General features: G+C 36.3%; 1 protein-coding gene across 1 annotated transcript in view; it reads right to left on the bottom strand.

Moving 5' to 3' along the window:
* The window catches only part of Thsd7b (thrombospondin type 1 domain containing 7B), a 932,734-nt gene that overhangs the window by 423,071 nt on the left and 483,216 nt on the right, over positions 1 to 26,447 (bottom strand). The window contains exon 7 of the mRNA XM_077798343.1: positions 22,038 to 22,235. Coding sequence (XP_077654469.1) covers positions 22,038 to 22,235 — 198 coding nt within the window. The remainder of the gene's footprint in view (positions 1 to 22,037; positions 22,236 to 26,447) is intronic.

The raw sequence follows: 26,447 nt of genomic DNA, 5'->3' as shown, positions 1-26,447 counted from the left end.
TCATCAGTGGATTAATCCACTTGATGGATTAATGGTTTTAATGGATTACTGGGAGGTGGCTGATTCTGCAGACAGGTAGGGTGTGGTGGAATAAAGTAGGACACTGGGTTTGTATCCTGGGGGACTACATCTTGTTCCTGGCCCCTTTCTCTCTAACTCTGCTTTCTTGAGGTCATGAACTGAGCACCTTTGTTCTGCAACACTTTTCCATCATAATGTTCTACCTTGAAGCCAGCCAATCATGGGCTGAAACCTCTGAAACTATAAGCCAAAATGAAAAACCTTTTCACTTTAAGTAGTTTTTTTCAGGTATTTGTCACAGTGTCAAGAAGCTGACTAACACCGTGACCTTATGCATGTCATGGCAGATGTTTAAGAGCTAAATATGATGAGGTCTAAGGTACTTCTAATTGTAACTCTGTGATTTGTTCACATTTTATAAAACGTCCCATATGGGAGGTAGTTCAGAATGATTAAGACAGTTTGTAGTTTCAAAAACTGTATCGGAAGGGAAGGAATCTCAAAATTCAGCTGAGCAATGAAGTGTGAAACTGTGTGACAACAATTAGATATGAGATGGGATAGGACAGAAGGGAGCAGGCAATTAGGGCAGCATAGTCAGAGAAGGCTCCACCTGCATCACACAACATGGGATTGGAGGCAAGCAGGTAAGACGGAAGTGAAGAAACCAGAACACCACTGTTAACAATCCAGAGGATCCTAGGGATGGATCAAACTTGAACCAGGCTACAGAGGTTGTAGACCATGGATGGCATCGGCTTTGTGGCCTCCTAAATGGTGAATCTACATGTGCAGTAAGAAAGAACGGGCCCTAGAATGGATCCATCATTGGGCCAGTATAGGACCTATACTGGAAGCAATGTTACTGGGAATATAGGGAGGACAAGGGAATAGCTGGGTCTTACTGAGCTGACCAGGCAAATAATCACTCTATGAACAACTCTACCTCTATGTTTCCTATGAAAACTTCAGTACAATTCATAACCTTCCTTGCAACTGTCTCTTGCAACTAGGCTTCCTATGGTAAATTAAAAAAAAAAAAAAAAAAAAAAAAAGAAGCCTGGGTCAGCCTTCAGGTCAGCAGAGCATAGCTAACAGAGGTTGTTATCAAAGACTGTAGATCGCTGGGCAATGTGTGGTCAGTCTGGAAGTCAGATAGCAGCAATCCCCAACTGGTCATTCCCAGACAGACTATTCTAAAAGTGATAGAGCACACGTTACATATAAAGTGTTCAATGCTCGATTTTAGGACAGTCTCAAGGAAACACAATTAAGCACGTTTCTGTAAAGGTATTCTTCTTGGAGCCCTTTCTATCCTAATATGTACCATGAGCATCTGCAAGAGAGATAAATTATGCAGCAATTTCTACTTTTATTTAACCAGAGAATCTCTTTTCCAAGTTATTCATTAGGAAGTCCTGGAGCTAATGTCCCATGGAATATGATTTGGAAAAAGCTCTGTTAAGTGGATGGGTTAGAAGATTTCCAGATACAATTGCTATACACAATGTTCCAATTCATAAAAACAAGAACATCAAAGGTGGCACTGATGTGAGAAATGTAATACCCATTTGCTGATAGAGTGATGGAATATCTGGCAGGCTGCAAGGCGCCTGGATTCTGGTCTCAGTACTTCTTTTTGGAAAAGCAAACCTCTTTGAATCCTAATATAATGACAGCATTGAATTCAATGCCAAAGTCAGCTCTTAAATCTTATGATTTCTACATTGCCATTGGGTAGATCCAACATTCTTATAATTCATCTCTATTAAGTACCTACCATGTGTCAAGAACCATATTAAGAATGAAGGATACAGAATGAACAATGAAGTCTATCTTTTTTTTTTTCTAGAATTAACAATGGAATCTAGGCCTTTGCTCACACTTGAAATGTCTCTACCACTGCGCTATATCCTCAGCCCTGTAATTTTTTTTTTCTTTTTTAAATGTTAGGACTGGGTCTCATTGAGTTTCCCAAGCTGACCTCAAACTTGAAATCCTGCTACCTCAGCCTCTTAAGCAGCTGGGATTACAGGCATATGCCACTGTGCCTGGCTTGAAACCCATCTTGCAGTGCATCTAGCTAGGGTCTTTGTTCCTGGGGAATTTCCCACAAAAAGCAAATAAAGAATTGTGTTTTCAAATTGATATTAAAATTTCAGATCAGGACTATATATAAAGCTAGGAAGAGATAGGGATGTAAGAAACACTGAAAAGAAAATTAAAGATAATTAAAACCAATTAGTCAAACTGAGAAACACTGAACTATACATAGAACCTTACAACACAATAATACCTTGCGAACATGAGGTATTATCTAAACACCCAAAAAAAAAAAAGCAAAGTAAAAGAAATGGCATCACATCCCACTTTGTTCACACCACAGCTCTGACTCCTTTGCTCAGGATTCCAGTGCCTTGGCCAGGGTAGCAGTATTCTCCTCAAGCCTCCCAGATCACATTCTGAAATCTTCCATTTCTGTCCTCTTATAAGCAGAGGGATGAAGAATGTATCTGCCTAAGTCCTAGAACCAATTATACACTGATCTACCACATTTATTTGAGATTACTAATATCAGTTCAAGAAAAATACTTAAGCCAAAAGAAGTAATTTAGAATTCAAAACATTCCTTGCCCTCTAAACCATAAAAAGGAAGTGCAGCTCTTGAGCTTTGTATAAATCCGGCATATCATAGTCTACTTAGTGGGTCACAGTGTGAAGCACACAACCTCCTGGGGAATGGCCTGCCCTTCCCTGCAGTCACCAAGCCACTCTGGGTGGTGTGCATGCCCGTCTTTCATCTTAACCCTCTAGGACCTAAGCCTCTGTTCCCCAAGCTACTTCTGTTTCACAGAGCAGTGGTTCAGAGAGGTAGCCACCCAGAATCAGAGGCTTGGCAATGGACTATACCTTCACAGGCACTGAAATGATTTCAAATGTCATCTTAAGAGAAAAACCAGGAAGATAGCACATGGAAATAAGCTTACATCTGTCCAATCACACAAATCACATGATTTTCTACACAGAGTTTTTAAAAGAGGCAACAGAAATAAAACTTCATGGCTAGCAAGTTCCTACTGATTTTCACCCTTTGCACACACATACACACAATTATTAAAAGAATCAGTTCTTTTCTGCCATTTCCCATGCTCATTTTGGGGGATACTCAGTGCATCTCTGATCAAACATGCCATTGTTGTTTTTTATAATCCTGTTGCACACTGTTGTAATACATGAATCAACAGGGGAACAGGCAAACAATAAAAGAGCTGGGAGTTGTTTATATGTGAATATTAAGGACATGTAAATCAAAAGAGAATAAAGAGATCTTTCTAATACTTTCATTTTGAGAAAGTAGAATGAAAACTCACATCCATAGATGCCTATCATCACCTCCAAATAAATCTCAAATTAGTTTGTACCACTTATGCTTTAAGAATAGGATCCTGAAACTGGACATTCTTATTATTTTGCCTGATCTCTAGTTTCCTTTTCTTCTTTTCCTCAAGATATTTGTGTCGGATATCAGAATTTTAGACATAGCCAGTTGCAGAGAGAGAATAATAGATACAATATATACAATGATGGATATATAGATATGGATTTTAAAATGTTCTCCTAGATTACAAAAGGAATAGAAGAATTAGTCAATTTTTAAGATATGTAAATTTTATTATTTTATATGATCTCAAATTTGAATTTCAATACAGAGTCCCAGGATTTAGTAGGTAAAATCTTGGACATATACTGGGTCAAGGGAAGGAGACATTACCACTCTTGTTTTCAAACTTCTTTACTGTAAAAATGGACATAAGTCATAGATGGCTATGGTTTGAATGTGCTCCCTCCAAAATTCATGTGTTGAAACATAAATGGTCACTAGGATAGTTCTAAAAGGTGAGGACTTTAGAAGGTGATCAGGTTATGAGGGCTCCTCCCTCATGACAGAGATTAAGACCCTTATAAAGAAGCTTTGCACAATATTTTATCCATTTCTGCTTGTCCTCTGTGGGAGGAGATAGTGTTCCTCCGCTGTGGAGGACGTGGTAACACAGCACCATCACAAGAGAGGCCAGGCCCAGACACAGAAGCTGTTGGGACTTTGATCTTGGACTGCCAGCCTCCAAAACTGTGACAGCCATCCATCCCTGTCAACCTGGCAGAGCTGTTGTGAGTAGTAAAATGAAATAATGTAAGTGAAAGTAAGTGTTCTGAAACTGTAAATTAGTATACAAATGGAAGGTTCCATTATCTTTAATCAAAAACCACAAGAGAACATAGACATTTTTCATCCTTATTGCACACCATAAACAAATTTAAACCCTAAAAAATGAAATCAGCCCAAAGTAAAATGCTAGAAATGACAATGAGACATTTTTCACAACAACAACAAAAAATTGATTTTCCATAGACATTCTTTCCTATTGCTTATAAAGACCTATATCCATCAACGCCTAGGTCCCCTGCTTTGACATTGGGTATAATTATGGCTGATCACATAGCTGCTAGGCTGACTTTATTATCAGAGCCTGAAGCTACTAAGTTTCTTCTGTCTTACCAAAGAGAGATGACAAGATTCATATTAAATTGTACTGCTACCAAGGCATTTTCTTAATTAATTTTTTAAAAGCCATTTTCCCCAAAAATGTGATATAAACCTAAGGCTCAGGATATGTCTACACCATTCAGTTCAAAAGTTCTGATCTTTTAATAATCATCATTGGTAAACAATATTTACAAGCATCTAGACTGACTGAAAACTACACATGGAGACAATGGCAACTTCCAGAACAATGAAGTAGCTGTTAGGTATTTAACAAGATATATTGTACTACCATTAATGTACGTTCCATGATAACTGAACTATAGATAAATGAGATGTTAATACTGGGGAAGTGGATGAAAAACATAAGGGAACTCTTTGTGGTCCTTCTGTGACTATTAAGTGTTACTGCAAGTTTGAAACATTTGTCTAATAAAAAAGTAAAAATAAAAATAAAATTTTTTTCAGGCAGATACAGTAGTAGCACATGCCTGTAATCCCAGTAACTCAGGAGGCTGAGACAGGATGATCACAAGTTCAAGGCCAATCTCAGCAACTTAGGGAGGCCCTAAGCAACACGGCAAGACCCTGTCCCAAAATAAAAAAAAGTAAAAAAATGAAAATTGCTGAGGATGTGGCTCAGAGATAAAGCTCTCCAGAATTCAATCCCCCATGACCATCCCCACTATAAAAAAGAAAAGCAACATTTTGTAAAATAGAGTCCCAATAACTATGAGTATAGAAACTAGGCCTTCAAGAAATTAACCATTTGCTTAAAAGTTATTATATCAATTTGGTCTATCAAGTGTCCAAGGAAGTTAATTTATGCAAAATTAATAATAATATTTTTAACAAGAAAAAATAGCTAATATTTTTTTGCAACAGTGATCACATGCCAGAAACCATCTTAACTTGGTTGGCAGAGAAAAATTCAATATCTACATCACACTTATAGTGTAGGTACTATTCTAGTTTGCATGTCTTATAAAAAAGCTGAAATGCCAAGATCAGCAGCTTGCTAAAGAGCACTAATCCAGCAAGTGATGAAATGAGGATGATACACAGTACACAACTTGACATTGGAGTGGCAGGGGAGGAAGGCAGTAGCTAAGAGGAGGAGAGAGACAATATGGAAGTCTGGAGGACCAGGCAATCCTCAGGGTACATTCCATGCAAGCCAGCCATACGGTCAGGAGGTAGGCATGTATGCTTCATCTAGGATTGACCATTGCTTCCTTAAGGTTCCTTGGGCAGGATGCTGATGCATGTCATGTAAAAACCTGATTCAGAAGTCCTTTGAGGGGATGATAATGATTTTCACAGGAAGAGGCTCATCAGCTCACACACTACAGGCAGCTGACATCATAGCAATAAACAATGCTGCAAAAACGATTCTGTAGGTGGTTCATATTACCAGGTACCCAGTTCTCTCTGATATGACTCAGTCTAGGGAAAGATTTCAGAATATCTGAACTAACATTGTTTTTGACAGCTGAGCTAGTGTAAGTGTTGGACAGAAATAATTAGGTGTCTTCTTTAGTTCCAAAAGCACAGGGTTCTACCTGTCTCAATAAACAAGTGTCCATATGCCTTGATAGCCCTCTAAAGAGAAAGGCATACTTCTCAGAGCAGTCTCTCATATGCCTTAGGATACTTTTTAAAGAAAAAACCTTATTTATTACCCAGGATGCTGGATGGCCCATCCAGATAAGTGAATCTTCTATTTGCCTGATGTCTCAGATTCTAATTTACTACATGACCTTATTTTAAGCCTTAATTGCAATGCATGTGTAACACACTGACAATTTTCTCATCTTCATTTTATTAATTATTTAAAGTTAATTAATAAATTTCACCTCAAGTTACTTAATAAAAAAATATTTAAAATAGCCTTTTCTTGATATCTCAGGAAAAGAATCTGGAAATCTCCTTATCTGTGATTTCCATCAGAATAACACCAATTCATTCTATGAAGTATCTAAGAATATTAATCCAGATAATAATTATACCAAAAAAAACAGACAATATTTTTGGTAACAATAATCACATGCTGGAAACTGCCTTAACTTGGCATAGATTAAATTAATATCAACATCAAACTTTAGAGTGTCGGGAAATACGTGGGGTCATTTTGTCTGACACAATCATTAAAAGACACAATGACATTTTATTGGAGACAGCCAGAGATGCTAATGTCCTCAATAGTAGGAAAAAGTCAAGAAAACACAGAGTTGCACTGTCCAGAATGACAGCAGACAGTCCGCAGAGCCATCCTAACTTATGGAACAAATGTGGCGAGTCTCCTGCAGGGACTGAGAGCTGGACCCAGCCAGGTGAAAATGCTTCAGGGCCCCAAGCTCACTACTCACATGGCTGCACAGCTGACATGGAACATGTGTTGGTAGGCTAAGCCAGTGCTTGCCATCCTTTATTTCTACCTGTTTATCTTTTGGAACAATGCAGAGAAACCAGCACCACCCCTCAATCTCAATGAACCACTACTTAAGTGTATTTTAGTAAACTCTGATGCAATTTGAAGGATCACTTTTGCATATAGAATGTGGCTTACATTTCAGCAAACTCCCGCAAGTTTCATGACATTGTGTATTAGCAGCTCTGCTCTCATCTCCCTCAGGAAACACTTCTACTATAAAAGAATGTAAAGCTATTTGTCCCTAAATAGCTGCCTGTGACCTTCTGCTTTGTGGTTTCTAATATCTCCTTTTTCAGAATATCTCCTTCTCTCTCTATTCCCATCCAGTCTGATGGATAAATTCCATAGTACTTAGCTGACTGAATACAATCAAGATTAGAGCTACAGTTACCAATAGAAAACAGATAACTAAGTACTGTATGTCTAATTGAAATACACTTTGTACCAGAAGGAAATGTGTGTGAGCTTTATGTTTTCCTTGTACCAGGTGATCTCTCTCTTGCCCATAGGTCACACTAAGGAACAGAAAGGCACTATGTTTAGTGAGTGGTTAGAAATATATTTCATGGGTCCAAATAAGTGAGTTGGCATGATTGTTTTTAGGGCTGTATTGAGAAAAAAAAAAGTCTCAGACCATGTCTGACTTGACAAATATACTGCATCTTAACTAATGAGAGTTATTTCTTCGGACTGGTACAGGGTGATATCAATGTTTTGGCATGTGTGAGATGCATTTGTTAATACTTATTTAAGAACAACAAGTACTAGAGTCCTAGGGTTCAAATTTCTGACATTACCTATTACTAGTTGAGTGATTTTAGACTATTAATATCTCTGGACTACACAGAATATTCTCATTAGTAAAACTGGAGTAATAATAATTCCCAACTGGGCTGATGTGTAAATGAAATAACTCCCCTAAGTATTGTAAGCATTTATTGAGTATATCTTAACATACCAGATACTCTGGCATCATGCCAAGAATAAAATAAATAAGTCAAGGTCTCTGTCCTTGAGAAGCTAAGAGTCAAATAGGAGAAGCAGACAAGTGAGCAGGTAATTTCAATATAATGTGGTAAAGGCATCAGTAACTGAATCATAAGGTGTTATGAGAACCCAAAAGACAGGCATGCTATCAATTCAGATGATTTCTGCAGCAGCTGATACAAACTATGATAGAAGCTGGCTTTAATAGCAAGGAAACATATTGTTTTACATAGCAGCCAGTACTCAAATGTTGTTTCAGATGTCTGACAACATCCTTCATGACCCAGAGTGTTTTTCCATCTCTGCCCTATGCTACTCAGTAAGTAATGCCTTCACATAATCTTGATCATAATATAGATCATGGTAGAAACTAAAATAGCACCCTTCCTTACTCAAGTCCCTCTTGTGATATCTTGTTGCCCCAAGTAGATCTCATTCTACACATGGCTGAATCAATCATGAGAAAGGAAAAATGAAATTATCTAAAGTGGACATGACATCATTTGGGGGGGTGAGGACTATAAGATTTACCTGATTATCTAGACCAGGGTTAAAGAGCTAGAGTGGGTGGCAGGACTGTTTCCTAAAGGACAACAATCAAGAATTTTAAAGAATAAGTAAGAATCAGCTCAAAGAAGAAGATGAATTCTTATGTAGGGGAACAACACCACAGAGGCAAGTTACCATGGAGGAAACAGCAGCAGGGGGATTACTTCTTATGAGAGTTGGATTTCTTATGTGAGTTAGATATTTGTTGGCTGAAATTCACTTCTGGAGTACTAGAAGGATCATAGTCTTATGATATCCCTAAATTCTCTTACAACACATTGCTTTTTTTTTTTTACTTTTAATTAATTCTTGTGTTCTTGGAAAGTATAATCTAAGAACAAAATGATTTCTACTTCTTAGATACCTTTACATAGATTTTTCTCTGAGCATGGTAGACACTCAACACAGCCAGTATAGAAAGAATAATGGAACACATATTTTTAATTTTTAATTAATAATCAGTTACAGTATATGGGCAGTAGTCCCCTCTTGTCTGTGGTTTTCTTTTCATGGGTTCTGTTACTTTAGGTTAACTATGGTCAAAAAATATTAAATGGAAAATTCAACAAACAAAATATATTTTACATTGCAGGCCATTCTGAGTAGTATACTGAAATCAATCTGTTCCCTTCCACCTGGTTCCCTTTGTGCTATCTATACACACTATATATATACCACCTGCCTGTTAGTCATTTTTAAAACCTTGTGGTTATGGGACCAACTGTCATTATTGCAGTGCTTGTGCTCAAGTAACTCTTAGGTAGTAGCCTAACATTATGTCATTCACCTCACTCCATCTCATTACATAGGTAGCATATCATCTTATAGCATCACAGGAAGAATGGTTAGTACAGTACAGTAAGGTATTCTAAAAGACAACAACTATATTCACGTAACTTTAATTACAGTACTTTATTAAAATCACTTTTGTTACTGAGTTTGTTGCTAATCTCTTTTTGTACCTAATGTATAAATTAAATTTTATTGTAGGTGTGTATATATAGGAAAATACATATTACCTGTACATATAGGGTTTAGTACAATCTGCAGTTTCAGCATCCACTGAGACTATTGCAAAATATCCTCTACAGATTAGAGGAAACTACTGTATATATTTTTTAATTAAGTAATTCAAAAGTTTTAAATTATAAAATTAAGTTTTCTAATTGGTGTTTCATTGGATGAACAGAACTTTCTAGTAGTCTTTTTTTCCATTGTATTTTCCTGAAAACACTCAAATGGGTAGGGTATAGAAGAATCTCTGACTGCATTTCCTTAGCTAGTCAAATTGGCCATTCTCTCAGTGAAAATGATTCCATCATAGTATAAATCGGGTTTAATTCATATTCTTTACATTTTCTATGTCTGCAAGGAAGGAAAACTATGAGATTCAGTGTTATGAAGTACCAACCTTGGTTGGGTGATATGAAACCGCCAAATACCATTCAAAATACATTTCTGAATGATAAAACAAATTGTATCCTTGTGACTAATATTATAACTAATCTCTGTTATTAACACTATCATGAACTATACAATGGAATAGGATGCTCAGAGCATGTCCTAGGAGAAGCTGCTCATGATGGAAAGGTTAGAATCTCACATTAATTCCTACAGAAGGTTGGGTTGACCATTTAGTCATATGGACTGCATTTTAAAATGTCAGTACAATTGATGATTCATTTTTATTTTAAATGATATGGAAGGGGAAAATAAAATATATTGCCATCTAAAAATTTCATTAGAGATGAGAAAAGGAGACAGTCTTCCTATAAGAGATATGGGCACACTTAAGAAGCAATTTACTTTATGCTATATCTAAATATTAAACCCTGGGAAAAACAGTCTGGTTGTGAAATACCAGTGGAGTAGTGATGGGAACACAATCATCTATTTAGGCACCTCAATAAAGGAGAGAAAAGATGAAAACTATCTTGCAATGTATGTAACAGGGTGAAAAGAAGAAGTAATTTAAAATACGATAGCTGTTTATCAACAGACAACACACAGTCAATGAATTTAAAACTGCATTGTAGTTCTCTTTTTAGCACCTAAATTGATGCACAGTTTATTTCTATTCCCCATCTTCCCATCAAACATGGACAGGGAAACTGTGATTAGAATGAGTCTCTATTTTTCTGTTTTGGATCCCTTCAGTGCCAACCATTTTTAGAGCTTCATCTTTAATTTTACTGCGAGACATCTAAATGAATGGGAATGAGAAACTTGGCTACAGGAACTCTCAGATTTAATCTTCTTTACATTCTTATTCGTATAGCATCAATAGCACAGTCTGATCTTATTGGCACTTTCAACTGTGATGTCAGGTTCATTTCAAAATTTAATACAATGTATTTGTCATCGCCACACTTCCTTCAGGAAGGACACTGATACCAAATGGCTACGGGTTGGTGGTCTGAAAAAGATAGCTTGCTGAAAATAGAAAACTCTCTCCTTTAAACCTAAATAACTCATCTCCCATATTATATATCTTGTTTTTGCAAGAAAACAGTATTGCTTTCCACTATTTGATCTTTTAGTAATCCATCTGGGTAACGATAACAAAATAAAAGAATATTTACTCACGGCTTGCTTCTGGAAAGACAGTAACATATTTCAAAGATTTAAAAAATAACTTGTGCAGCAGGAAAAAAAAAGAAAGAACAGATTACAATCAATACTATTGTTGACTCTGACTGAGTGTAAGATACACCTTATGCCAATCTGGCCTCAAATATTATGAGGCTGCCCAACGGCCCCATTTGGCCCAGAGCAGTGCTTTCCAGAGTATGGTTCTGCATCAGCACCATCAGCATTTCTAAGGAATTTGATAGAAACAAATTCTCATGTCCCATCCCAGGTCCACTGATTCAGAAACTGTGGTGGCTCCTTCCTGGGATCCTTAAGGCCCTGGCAAGACTACAGTGGCCACTGAAATACCTACATTGAAATCCCTTGTGTTTTTACAATTGCCAGATGATTCTGGGAAGCCCTAGTTTTAGAACCATTGGATAAGAACAAAGATGTAGCCTTGAACAATGAGTTTTCACACCTCAGACCAAAATTTCCAGCACAGTTAACCACCTTAACACCCCAAAGTGGTCTGTTTTTCTTGTTCTCACTCAGAATCATTATACCCACACTCTAGAATCCACTACAATAAACATATAAAGAAGTTAGTTCTCCCTGTCCTCCAGATAGCCATATAGTGACTCAGTTGGTAGAAAATAAGACTCAGAAGGATAGCACAAGATACACAGATGCCCTAACTCAAAAATAAACAGAACTCAATGATATTTTTATGCCTTCAAAGGGAGAACAGAAGAGTTGGAGCTTTTTATTATCAAATAATTAATAAAATGTGAGTGTGTTTCAAAATATTGAAAGGTCTCTCATAGGCTTTCATATTTTTATTTGAAAAGTGATTCTTTAAAAAAATCATCATCAATATGGTTTGATTAATTTGGATCACATATCTCCTGCAGGAGTGGATCTCCTAAATACCTCTCCAAGCATACTTGTTTCCATTTGTACTATATAAAAACACTGTGGCAAAGACTCTTGGGCAACCAGCAAAAAAGTAGCAAGTGATAAAAGGATAGATAATAAACGGTGTTTAATAAAATAAGTTACCAGGAAAGCAAGAGCTTCATCTTACTGGGAGGGAAACAATATGGAATATACCTCAGATTATTTCATACCAATTTTCAGTCGCTGGCTAAAGGCTCCTTCCTGGGATCCTTACGACCCTGGCAAGACTACAGTGGCCATTGAAATTCCTCAGGTAAAGAGGTACAGCAAGCTTCAGTTGGAATTTCAGGGAGCATGCACAGAAATGTCAAGTGGTCCACAAGATGTGGGCAGAAAACTACATTGAGCGCTACAGTTCACTAAATCTGTCTATTATGAAAGTGCTTACATAAAATACATGCCTATGTTTATTGAAACCCTTCTTTGATCCCTTTTACAGCTGGAAATATAGTTAAGATTTCCATTCTCATGCAAAGTAGGCTTTTTATATCAAAATAAAAATAAATTTTAAAAAACCTGATAATATAAGAAAAATAATACTTTTTAAAAATTGCAATTATTTATATTCCAAAATTCATATCTTAATAAAGTGAAGATCTATTTCAACCAAGGTGCCACTGCTCAAAACTTCATAATTGAAATTTGTTTTGGAGCCTCTATATTCTCAGTAATGGTTCTAAATTTGTAGTGTATCTTTAATAGACTGATTCCCTGCAGGACATCCACTTATGTGACAAAAAAATACTTGATAAATAACCTACTTCTTTTTATTCCTAAAATACAAGAAAATAATATTGTGGTAAAACAGAATTTAGAAATTCTTGTAAGAGATATAAAAAATATAGGGAGGAGGAGAAAAACAGCACTTGACAAAAAATGAGATACAGCATAATCAAAGGGTTTAGAAAAACAGACTTGGAAATACAAAAGGGGTTTTATTTAGAATTCTGGTGAGTCAGAAAATAATCTTTTATCTGAATGGAGTTTGACATTATCCACAAAGGTAAGCCAAAGAATATTTCTTGAGATCTAAAAATAATATGAACAAAATAAAACTTCCTTTCTGGTCAGATTTAAAAACAATAAAAAAAACAGTTCATCCAATTCAGATCAATTATTATTATGACATGTTTTCCACCAATCAGTCATCCTTTGAAAAGTACTTATGGCATTAGAACTTACAAGGACTTGCCACTTTAGACAAAATTAAAGATCACCTTCTTGGAGTCTTCAAGGTTAATAGTGAAAAACAAGGAGTCCTAGTAAAATGGCCTTGAGATGAAAAACAGAGTCCCTTAATAATGGGAATCCATTCTTCATGCTTTCTGTGCAAATACAGACAAACCAGAGGGAAAATATTTGCTCTAAAAAAGCCCAGTGCAAAGGTGAAAATAAAACCCTGATATCTAAAAGGGAATATATCATTATCTTGGATTAAATATGTTTGCTAAAATGCATATAATTTTTTTCCAGGAAGCTTATTTGGCAAATTATGGTTCAAAGATAAGGTGTTTGCTCAGGATCTGATGAGCCCATCAGACAGATCCATGTCTATCCAATGACCCTGATCATCTTTCATATTAGATACACAAACAATGACAGACAGTGATTACTTGCAAGTCACTGAGAACACTGTCTAGTTCTCTCACATTACAGAGTCTTGCTCAACCTGTTCAACAAAGATGTCACATAGCGGGAAACTTTAGTCAACTGCCAGTGAACCCTGGCAATAATGAGCCAGTTTTGTTTGAGTCAAAGTTCAAAATATTGTGAATAATGTTATATGTGTATATAAATGTGCCACAAATGAAATTCACTGTTCTATATAGTTAATATACACATTTAAAAACTTGTAAAAAAATAAAACAAACTCAGGTCAAAACAAGACACAGTGAATAAACTTAATAATCTAATCTAGGAGAGAAATATGCTGGGCTCAGATTTTTTTTATCACACTCCATTACATTTAAAATGTCTCATTTAAAATCAGGAAATGTACTTATCAACGAAATAAGAATAACCTATGTATAGTCTACACTCAGTAAATTTCTGTAGACCTACAGTAGACATTGAGAAGATGTTGTACAGGGAAAGAAAACAAAACTGTCCTACCAATTGAAGACATAAATATCGTATTCTATAGCTGTAGAAATTCATAGATGACTACTTGGAGTGTAGATGATCCAAGGTAGATCACATTCTTAAATAAATCCACAGGTTTAAGCATTTCAAGAATTGTGAGTGATTTTCAAAATGGCATAATGGAGGAGGTTGCTTTCCTGGTTGCTCCATGGCATAAAACTAAGAAAGCACACAGGCAGTTTCTCAGCAATTGAGGTATGGGAAACTGTCAGAGACACTATAAGTCTATAGGGTAGAAACTCCACAGCCTCAGATCCATACTGTTGGATAGGTAGGCACAAAAACAACATGAAAAATCAAGTGAACAAAGCACCACACACAAACCAAGGTACTCCAATAACAGAACCCATTGACACCACAGTGGAAGAAATGTTAAAGAAGGAGTCTAGAATGCACTAGTTAAACTGACCTGTGAAATAAAGGACAGTATAAGGAGTGAAATCAGAGAGAAAATACAGGAAGTGAAAGATCACCAAAATAAAAAGAGATTCTGGAAAAAAAAAAGCACAAGTCCTCAAAAGGAGGGAATCTAATTAACAATTCAATTGAAAGCATCACCAACCAACTAGATCAATTGGAAGACAGTTTCAGGCAATGAAGACAAAATATATAACCTTGAAAATAAAGTTCAATGTGGAGAAAAGACGTTAAGAGATCATGAACAGAACTTCCAAGAAATATGGGATAACCTGAAAAGACCAAACTTAAAGATTTACTGAAATATATGAAGACTCAGAGACACAAACCAAAGGAATACAGAATCTTTTTAATGAAATGATATCAGAAAATTCCCCAGACCTATAGAATGAAATGGAAAATCCAATACAGGAGGCTTGCAGGACCCCAAATATACAAAATTACAACAGACTCACACCAAGGCACATTAGTACAAAAATGCCTAACATACAGAATAAGGATAGAATTTTAAAGGCTGCCATAAAAAACAACAGGTAACATTTAGTAAGAAACCAATCTAGGTCTCAGCTGATCTTTCAATCCAGACCCTCAAAGCTAGTAGGTCTTGGAATAATATATGCCAAGCTCTGAAAGAAAATGAATGCCAGCTAAAAATACTATACCCAGCAAAATTAAGTTTCAGAATTGATGATGAAATAAAAAACCTTTCATGATAAACAAAAATTAAAAGAATTCACAAGTAGAAACACTCAAGATTTTTAATAAAGAAAGGAAGAAAAGTGAAAACCATCAAAGAGAGGGACTACACTAAAAGAACAATAAATCTGCAGCCAATATGGAAAGCAGTATGGAGATTTCTTGGAAAATTGGGAATGGAACCACCATTTGATCCAGCTGTCCCTCTCCTCGGTCTATACTCAAAGGACTTAAAAACAGCATATTACAGGGACACAGCCACATCAAGGTTTATAACAGCACAATTCACAATAGCTAAACTGTGGAACCAAACTAGATGCCCTTCAATAGATGAATGGATAGAAAATTGTGGCATATATACATAATGGAATGCTACTCAGCAATAAAATCATGGCATTTGCAGGTAAATGGATAGAGTTAGAGAAGATAATGCTAAGTGAAGTTAGTCAATCCTAAAAAAACAAATGCTGAATGTTTTCTTTGATATAAGGAGGCTGATTCATAGTGGGATAGGGAGCAGAACATGGGAGGAATAGATGAACTATAGATAGGGCAAAGGGGTTGGAAGGGAAGGGAGGAGGAATGGGGTAACTAATGATGGTGGAATGTGATGATCATTACTATCCAAAGTACATGTATGAAGACACAACTTGATATGAATATACTATGTACACAACCAGAGATATGAAAAATTTTCTCTGTATATGTAATAAGAATTGTAATGCATTCCACTGTCACATATAAATAAAAAATTTACATAAAAAATTAAAAATAACAATGAATCAATAGAGATACTAAGTCCAATTAAAAACCAGAAATGAATCAAATTACAGGAAATAAAAATCATATCTCAATAATAACATTGAATATAAATTCATCAATCAAAAACCATAGACTGGCAGATTGGATTAAAAAAACAGTACCCAACAATAAGCTGTCTCGAAGAGATACCTCATAGGCAAAGACACCCACAGACTGAAGGTAAAAGGAAGGGAAAAAAACATACCATTCACATGGATTTCAAAAAAAAATAGGGATTACTATCCTCATATCAAAGTGAACTTTAAGCCAAAGTTAATCAGAAGGGGCAAAGGAGGAAATTTCATACTACTTAAGAGAACATCTATGTATATCAAAGAAACCCTTCTCAATTTCAAGATGCAAACAGAAACACAACAATAATACTCGGTGACTTAAACACACCTTTCTCACCACTGGATAGACACTCCAAACAAAAACTATATAAAATAGCTAAAGAACTAAAAAATACAATTAATGATTTAGACTTAACAGACATATATAGACTATTTCATCCATCAATGTCTGAATACACTTTTCTTCTCAGCCTGCATGGATCATTCTCTGAAATAGACCATATCTTATGCCACAAAGAAACTCTTAGCAAATACAAAAAAAAAAATACAATACATTGCATCCTATCAGATCATAATGAAATGAAAGTATAAATCAACATTAAAATAAAAAATAGAAGGTACTATAACACCTGAGGATGAAATAGTATGCTATTTAATGACAAATGGATAGGAGAATAAATCACAGATGAAATAAAAAGCTATTTAGAGGTAAATAAGAATAGCAATACAATATATCAAAATCTCTGGGACACTGTGAAGGCAGTGCTAAAAGGATAGTTCATTGCATTGAGCTCATTCATCAAAAGAATAGAGAGACAAAAAAATAAATAACCTGACATTACATCTCAAAGCTGTAGAAAAAAGAGCAAATCAAACCAAAGGCAGTTGAAGAGAGGTAATAATAAAAATTAGAGCAAAAATCAATGAAATTGAAACACACACAAAAATCAAGAATCAATGAAACAAAAAGTTCTTTCCTTAATAAATAAATAAAATTGATAAACCCATAGCCAAGCTAATGAAGAGGGGAAAAAAAACTCAAATTACTAAAATTTGTGATTAAAAAGGAAATATCACCATGGATACTACTGAAATATAGATGATAATCAGAAACTACTTTGAAAATTTATACTCTAATGAAATAGAAAATGTTGAAGACATTGACAAATATCTAGAAACATTAAATTTAGTCCAAATTGAATCAGAAGAACATAAAAATTTAAACAGATCAATTTCAAGCAACAAAACTGAAGATGCCATCAAAATCCTACCAACAAAGAAAAACCAAGGACCAGATGGATTCTCAGCCAAGTTCTACCAGACCTTCAAAGAATAACCAACACCAATCCTCACTTTGCACAAAACTCAACTCAAGTGGATCAAGGACCTAGGCATTAAACCAGAGACTCAGTGCCTACTAGAGGAACAAGTAAGCCCAACTCTTCATCATGTCAGCTTAGGAACCAAATTCCTCAAACAGACTCCTAAAGTGCAAGGAGTAAACTCAAGAATCAATAAATGATATGGAATAAAACTAAAAATTTCTTCACAATAAAGGAGACAATCAAGACTGTGAAGAGAGAGCCAACAGAAGAGGAGAAAATCTTTGCCACCTGCACCTCAGAGCATTAATCTCAAGGATATAAAAGAACTGAAAAACTTAATACCAAAAAATAAAATAACCCAATCAATAAATAGGCAAAGGAACTGACCAGGCCCTTCAGAGAAGAAGAAATACAAATGGTCAACAAATATGTGAAAAAATGTTCACCATTTCTAGCAGGTAGAGAAATGCAAATTAAAACCACACTGAGATTTCACCTCACTCCAGTCAGAACACAAGCAAAAATAAATGTTGGCGAGGATGTTGGCGGGAATGCAAACTGGTGCAACCTTTCTGGAAAATAGTACAGAGATTCCTCAGTAAACTTGGAATGGAACCACCATTTGACCCAGCTATCCCACTCCTTGATCTATACCCAAAGGACTTAAAATCACCATACTATAGTGACACTGCCATATCAATGTTTACAGCAGCTCAATTTACAATAGATAAGCTATGGAACTAACCTAGGTAGTGATAGTTTTCTTTTCATCATCCTGAGTTTACCAATTATTTCATAGATCATTTACTTCAGAATTTATTCAGAACTAAATGGCTGAGGACAAAATAAATCATCTTATATTTGACTAAAAGTAATTCCAAAATTTATATTAGATTTTATCAGATTTGAGGCCTATCAGAATTTGCAAGAATGACTTGCTTGCTCTCCACTTTTATACTTATCCATATGAACTCACTTCAGGTATCCTGAATATACAGAGAGAAACTTTGAGCATCCCAACAAAATATCAAGTCCCATTCAGACTGTGGAACCAAGAGTTTTCTACATAACTATGATCACTCTACTGTAGAACTCCTTCCAGTGTCTTCTTGGATTCTCCTCTTGCCACCAGTGAAATGCATTCTCTTCTCCAGAAGTTTGTTCAGCTCATTAGCTTGTAAACTTCAAAAATATATAATCTATGTCACATTGAAGTCACTGGTAAACTGGCAACAGTATTCTTTGTGTGTGTGTGTGTCTGTGTGTGCATGCGCACACACACGCTCATCTCAAAAATTTTTTTTAATTTTTATTTTTAGTTATACATTACAGTAGAATATATTTTGAATATCCTACATATATGGAATGTAACTCCCCATTCTTGTGGTTGTACATGATGTAGAGTTACACTGGTCATGTATTCATAGATGAATACAGGGAAGTTCTGTCCAATTCATTCTACTGTGTTTCTCATTCCCATTCCCCTATTCTCCCCTGTCCAATCCTGAGAATAGTATAAAATGTTACAAGAAGAAAGAAATCACAGGAAACTACCTATTTTTCTCCAGGCATTTAAATGAGCATTAAAATTTCTGTTAATCCTTGTAATTTTGCAAACACCCTAAAAACATGTGGATTCAGATAAGAACTTCTCTGCAAACCTCCATCATCAATCATTCAGAATCACACAGAAGCTTATTCAAAAAAAGTACAAACAGAGCTCATTTCAATTTCTCCCTGGACACAAGTTGGGATACTGGTGCTCAGTATCCCAAACAATGAAGGAATCGTCAGGTATTTAAAACTACAAAACATCATACAGCTTATATGAACCAGCATTAATTCCTACTTCTCCCCAGAAGGGGAAAGCATATGTAAACACCAAAAATTAATCATTTCACAATAAGCAAAAAAGCTCTTAATCTGCAGTAACATGGTAAAGTTGATACCTCTAAAACTATTGAAGAGGGTGCAGCACATACTGCAAAAGAAAGACCTACTTATGAACATAAGATACATGACCAATTTCCACACCTGCTATATTACACAGCACAGCATCATTGCGGGCACTGGGTCCCAACCAAACTCAGGACCTTTTATTTTCTCAGCTGGAGAATGGGAGAAAGAAGTGGTTATTCAAACTTTTAATATTATTTTCATTTTAGAAAAAAAAATGTTCTTTGAACAATTTCCACAGGACAAAATGTAATAATAAACGTGCATTATAAGCTGATTTTCAATGCTTTTGTGCCAGGTAATTTACTAATCACTTTTGTGTAATGAATTTAACTCTCACAATCTTGACAATAAGAGGTAGCTTTTATCATCTCCTCTTGACAACTGAAGGGAAGGATGCTGTTGAAAATTGAATAATTTCCCTGAGACCATCCAGCAGGTGAGTAGCAGAGTTAAAATTCCAACCTGTGTGACTCTGGAGCCAGATCTGAAACCTCTAACACTTCACATCTGACACCACACTCAACACAGAAGATGTCTGTGAGCAGATGTGTGAGGTTTTCCCCACTCCAGGCAACTTTGCAATAGCAGGTGTGTCTGACAATTCACTTTGATTTTCACATTGTCTACTTGGAGATAGCACCAAAGTCAACAAGTAATGAGCTCCTTCCCCCAAGACTACCCCAGATTCAGATGGCAATCAAAAGCCCTAGGCAGTCACCTATGCTTTTGACAGACAAGTTATAAATCAGGATTCCTACAGCCCTTCTGTTGGACCCCATAATTTGCCCAGATTGGTGACAAAACTCACAGAAATACCTTACTTACATTGCAGGTTTACTATAGAGAACATGACAAAGGATGCAGATGAACAGCCAAAAGAAAGAGATATAAAGGGCAAGGTACTGGGGAAAGAATATGGAGCTTCTTAGCCTGGTCTGGGTACATCAATCACCCTTCCTGTAACTCATGTTTAGAAATCTGGAAAAATCTCTGAGCCCCATAGTTGAGAGATTTTTATGGAGACTTCATTACCTATGGAAGCTCAATCTCCAGCCCCTCTCCCTTTCCTAGAGGACACAGGGTAGAGCTGAAAGTTCCAAGTCATGGCTTGGTCTTTCAGATAACCATTCCCCCAAGAGTCAACCAAGTACCATCTCATTAGGATAAAAGACACTCTCATCACTTAGAGAAATCCCAAGGAAACCAGGATCAAAGACCAAATATTAAAACATACATCCCTATTGCTCAAGAAATAGCAAGGATTTAGAATCACTGTGCCAGGAAGCAGGAATAAATACCAAAATATGAATTTCTTATTACAAATCACAGTATAATACAAAGAAAAACAACACAAAGGTGATCTCATTTGCCTAGGTTATTAAGCTGCACATATGTTACCACAATTAAAACATTATTTGGTAATATTAGAAGCAGACACTATTAGTTTTTACTATTTACTGTAGCTGTTACAATCTGTTGTCACCTTCTATTTAATTAAAACACCATCTGGAATCTGGAGGTAACCAATTAAAACATTTGATAAAAAATGTATATTTGCCTAATTATGCTTGTGATTTAAAAGAAAGAAGAAAGAAAGAAACAGTGGACAAAAGAAAGGGGAAAGAGGAAAAGAGAGAGAAAGACAAAAGAAAATACTGCACTATAAGTCGACCCCGTGTGGATGCTAATACACAGTCAGAATCCACTATGCAATTTCCTTCTCTTCTATGGATTATTTCACTCTACAAAACAAAACACTTCATCCTGCACACCAAGAACATTACAAAGGGGGCATCTATGGCAGAGCTGATTAGTAGATATAATACTCAATATCCTAGTTCCTTGTGAAGAGACTGAATATTTTTTAATCTCTAGGATAGATTTTAAATGTCACTTTTCTCACATTTTCTCACATATTTTAAAATCCCCCTGAACTCCTAACAAGGATTGTACCTTCAGAAGCTTGCTGATCACAGAAAGACATCATTATTAATAGATTTCTAAGTCTTGACAACTTATATTTAAAAATGGTTCTTTAGAAATGTTAGTATTATGTCTAGAACTGATTCTGCTCTAATGCTATGAAAATGGAAAGATTTCACTTACTATTTTTTTTCTTTTTAACATGGAATCTTTATAAGGAAGTACTTGTCAATAATATAAGGAAATAATATATATGGACCTAAAAACAAGAAAATAAAACTTGTTTTGTATTACTAAGTTGAAGACGACCTAAGAGTTTCCTGTTTTGTATCTGTTTTGGGAAACTAAAAACCCCAGACAACTCTTAGAGAGGAGCTCATAAGAGTCCACTGAGTTTAGAGTCCATTGCATTGCACCTAGGCAATAGCCAAATGGTACTTTTATGTTCTGAAGCACATGGCCACATAGAAAGTGACTGTCATCTCCATTGTCAATAATGTGTCCCTTGACTGAACCATGAATATTCAAGCAAAGAAAAAGATGTGCTTCTCTTCCTCCAGCAAATGACTTTTGGAGAGTGGCAATGTGTCCTCTGTCTGATGTCACAACACCTCTAGTGCGTCATTGGATCATACCTCGGTCATCCTGACAGACGGCCTTCAGGATTCGATGTCCCAAGCCACATTTTCCATGATCAGGGATACAGATCCCTTCTAATGCCACCCATTGATAACACATTGGATCTTCACAAGGAACAGATTCCACCAAATGAGGGCAATGTCCTGCAGGCCCTGTGGATTCCATGAGGACATGGCGCTGCCTCGTTCTAAATCCTAAAAGGAAAAAGGAAACAAATTTCACAGGAATCCGCTCTTAGCCCACAATGGAAAGAAGCAGCTGTTATATGAGAGATGAGACTTTTATATAAATACTTAGAGCTCTAAAGCATATGTTATCTTGATGTGTTTTAATTTTTATGGGATGCGGAGGAATAAGAAGTTGAAAGGAGAAAAAGAAAATGAAACAATTTAGAGCAGAAATCTGTCTTCCATGAGTTTACAACCTGGAAATTGGAGAGGCCACATATATCAAGTGAAATAAAAAATAGGGTATATCCACAGGTTTTCATAAACCAGCAAAATAAATGGAGACTTATAAAAATGACCTTATCACAGATTAATCCACATTTTGTTTTTGCTTTTTTTTTTTTTTTTTTTGATCTCTTGATAGTCTGCAGTAAGCTGAAAAATCATCTACACTTCTGCCTATCTCTGGTGCCTGATTGTTCAGGGCTTCTTACTTTGAGACATCCATGTATGTCTTCACTGAGATTTCCGCATCAGTCTGGCCCGTAAAGACAGCATCTCTTTGGAACTCCTTCTCCATCCTGACTGAACATGAGTCTCTGGATTATTATCAGTTTTAGAAAATATATATGGTAAGCCTAGGTCCTCAAATCCACCAGCCAAAGACCATAATGAGGACATAAGTGGACCTTACATTTAAATCCTTAAGGACCTTCAGTCACAAACTTAACATCAATAGCAGTTAAGCAGGAACATGCTGAGGGTAAGGAACCTTCTAAAAACCTAAGACAGTGACAAAGTCTAGAGTTTGTTCTAAAATGCTATTATCCAGCTTCCATTGAGTATAGTCCAAGAATACACAGACTTTCAGTTAACAGGCCTTTCAATTTTGTATAAGAAACCATAGCTATCGGTTATGCTTTGTTTTTATATAAAATATTTTTTTAATAATGGAAACAAATTTACATTAAAAACAAAAACAAAAAAGAGTGACTAAAAAAGAATGACCGAGAACCAGATAAAATCCTCTAGTCTAGGCTTTTAATCTCTGGCCCTCATAATTTGTCACTTTTATTTATTTATCTATTTATTACCAGAGATTGAACCCAGGGGTGCTTAATTGCAGTGCCATATCCCTAGCCTATTTTTATGTTTCATTTTCAGACAAGGTCTCATTAAGTGGCCTAGGCCCTCACTAAGTTGCTGAAGTTGGCTTTGAACTCACAATTCTCCAGCGTCAGCCTCCCTAGCTGCTAGGATTACAGGCATATGCCACCATGGCTGGCCATGAGATGTCACTTTTAAAACCTACTTCTACTTCCTGGAGAGCTCATATATCATCTTCCATTATTTGTACTCCAAATTCAACCAACCAGTTGAATTCCTTTAATTTCCTTTGTTTTTGTTTCACAAATCCAATCTGTTGCATAAATAATATTTTATGAGATTATCATTCATATAACCTGGAGTAAGTAAAGAAAATAAGAGAGTTTTGATAAGAAGAGAACATAGAATTCCCAAAATGAGAGGTGCTCTACCATCCTTCCCACAAGGCAAAGGAGGACAACTTAGGGGCCATGAGAAGTAACAAAGCCAGGCACGCTGCCTCACAGTTTTGCCACCATGATAAATGAGATCGGAAGTTTACAAAACTGAAGTATAGTCAGAGAAAGACTTATACAACACAGACTGTTATATAATGGATGTGGCTTCAGGACGAGGAAGATGAGCTTGCTTAGAATAGTAGAGGGCTGGCAGATAAACAGTTGTAAGTATTTTATTTGAGTTCTCCTGATCTGGGGTAACCCATATCCTCGCTTTGAAAGAGACTCTTAGACTCTCACTTTAAGGACCATCTAGGAATACGAAGGCATCTTTGAGTCAATCAGTGACCATATTCTCCTGACATTGAAAATGTCAAGATCAGGGGCAATTGAAAAAAAAAAATTCGCAATTTCCCTCCTTCATGTCTCTCAGTCTACATCATTAACTAGACAAAGTAAAACTAAAGGGCTCAGCTGCCTTATTAGGCCATCTCAAGAAGAGAAGTAAGGGACATAGAGGGATGTAAACTATATTTGGTAAACATGAAATTTCAGTGACCTCCAAGCTTCTGTTGTCATACAATCTGAACAGTCTGTGTTATCACAGGTGAAACTATCTGATGCTTATTTATCATCATACGATTGTGCTTGTTTGGTTTTTATCTTTGAGCAAGTCATGGTATGGTCCTCATGATTTAAACTGTTTGACAACCAGCTCAGAGTTGAGCACAGAAACTTAGCTGTCACTACTGAGGGATTCTGGGTGTCCTATTCCTGGAACTTAATGCCACTGAGGGCCATGTGGAGCTTTCCTCTATAAATTACACTGCATCCATCTTGCCATAAATCTATAGATTACATCTCATCAGTCAATAAATTTTTTTTAGTCTTTCATTTGTGTTGCCCTTGTCCTGACTCTAACTAGGATCAAATCATAGCACAAGCTCAGCATAAAACAGAACCTTGGAATCTCTTTTTAGTACTTAACTTTAATCATGCATTGGCACTCATGCTTGCAATAGACATCAGGCATCCCCCAGGTGTTTTGTTCTGAAAGATATACAACAACCAAGTCCACAGTGGCTGGGCCAGCCAAGCACTCACTTCATTTACTGAATTCCATTTTAATCAGGTAGTATGGTTCAATAAATGTTAACTATCATGTGCAGATCCGGAAGAACAGAAAGCACATCTAATCTTCACAGAGCACATACTCTAGGAAAAAGGGAATAGCTTCTATCAAAACTGGGATAGACACTGTTCTTATAGTACCCTAACTTAATAAATCCTCAAAACTATTTTTAAGTTACTATTCCCATTTTATATATGGGAAAACCAAGGCTAGACTGCATTGTTTCCCCAAAGGTACCTTACTGATTATATGGATGGGTATGAAACACAGCAGAGGTCTTTCCTGTCATAAAAAAACGGATCAAAATTGGCTGCTGTATATGTTGTGCTTTAGCTCCACTCTACAGAGTGAACCCAAATGGTACCAGGGATTACCTTGTTAACCTAAAGCTAAAGAGAATGAATAGTGGAATTTGAGACGCTGAGCAGAAAGAGTTAAAATAATCACTCCCTAACCAGAAATTCAGCTCACCTCTGGCAAAACAAATGTTGGTAGAATTTTCTATTTTTCTATGGCCCCAAGACTTGTGGTAAACATGTATCATTCTACTGGAGATAATTTGCAGAGTGAATAATGGGCTGGGAAGAGAAAAGGGAAGAAGAACAGATGGCAGAAGAGGGGTCAATGTTTTTTAATTGGAGCCTTGGAACAATGAAAGAAAGCTCGAGAGGGGGCATCCAGGTCTGAGGACTATATTTCTGCTTTGTTTTTAGTCCAGAAGTGTCCTGGTAAGCTTCCACAGAGCTGTCTGTGGGCAACACTGTGTCTCTGCACTGGCTCCAGTGGGACAGACTTGAAGGAATATCCAGCAGATTAAACAGATGACAGAAGCTTATTCCATCTTAAACATTCCATTTGCTCTTTGTCTCTTGTGGCTCCGGACAAGGAAAACAACTGAGTCAAAGATTCTAAGCCGACTGAACCTTGGATTCCAAATCTTTAGATATCCACCACCATTTCTGCAGGCATAGCATGTTACAGTATCATTATTGGTTTCCAGTCTGTCGTGAACACAGAAAAGCAGCAGCAGTACTGATAGGGTAAAGTCCATATGAGAATTCTCAATGCTTAGAATAAGAGTGCACAGCCTGCAGCGAGTCCCAGCACACAGACGCAGAAGACAATGAAAAAACTGTAACTTGGCATGCATATTATTTGTGATAAAGCAAAATGATTTTATATGCCTCTCATTAAAGGTAGAGCCCATCTACCAGTAAGGATGGAAAATGGAGATTTTCCCCTTTATTATTATATATGATCTAGGACATGTCATGGTATGGATTTTAGTGCATTACCTAAATTAATTTGTTTGAGACAATAAGACTTCAACAATAGTCATCGCTTCTTTGTTTCAAAATGCCTTTTCCTATGGAATTTTCAGGTTCTTAGGTGCTGTGATTAAGGAGGACACTGTATTAGAGGAGAAAGAAATCCTTCAAGCCCTACCACATAAGCATGTATCTATTGTGATGTCACATAGAGAAACCTCTACCAAATTTCCTATCTCTCTCCTTCCTTCCTTCCTTCCTTCCTTCCTTCCTTCCTTCCTTCCTTCCTTCCTTC

Source organism: Urocitellus parryii, chromosome 1 (genome assembly GCF_045843805.1).
Source record: "Urocitellus parryii isolate mUroPar1 chromosome 1, mUroPar1.hap1, whole genome shotgun sequence".
NCBI lineage: Eukaryota > Metazoa > Chordata > Mammalia > Rodentia > Sciuridae > Urocitellus > Urocitellus parryii.
Note: the sequence above shows the minus strand (reverse complement) of the source record. Positions and strands in the feature narration are given on the sequence as shown.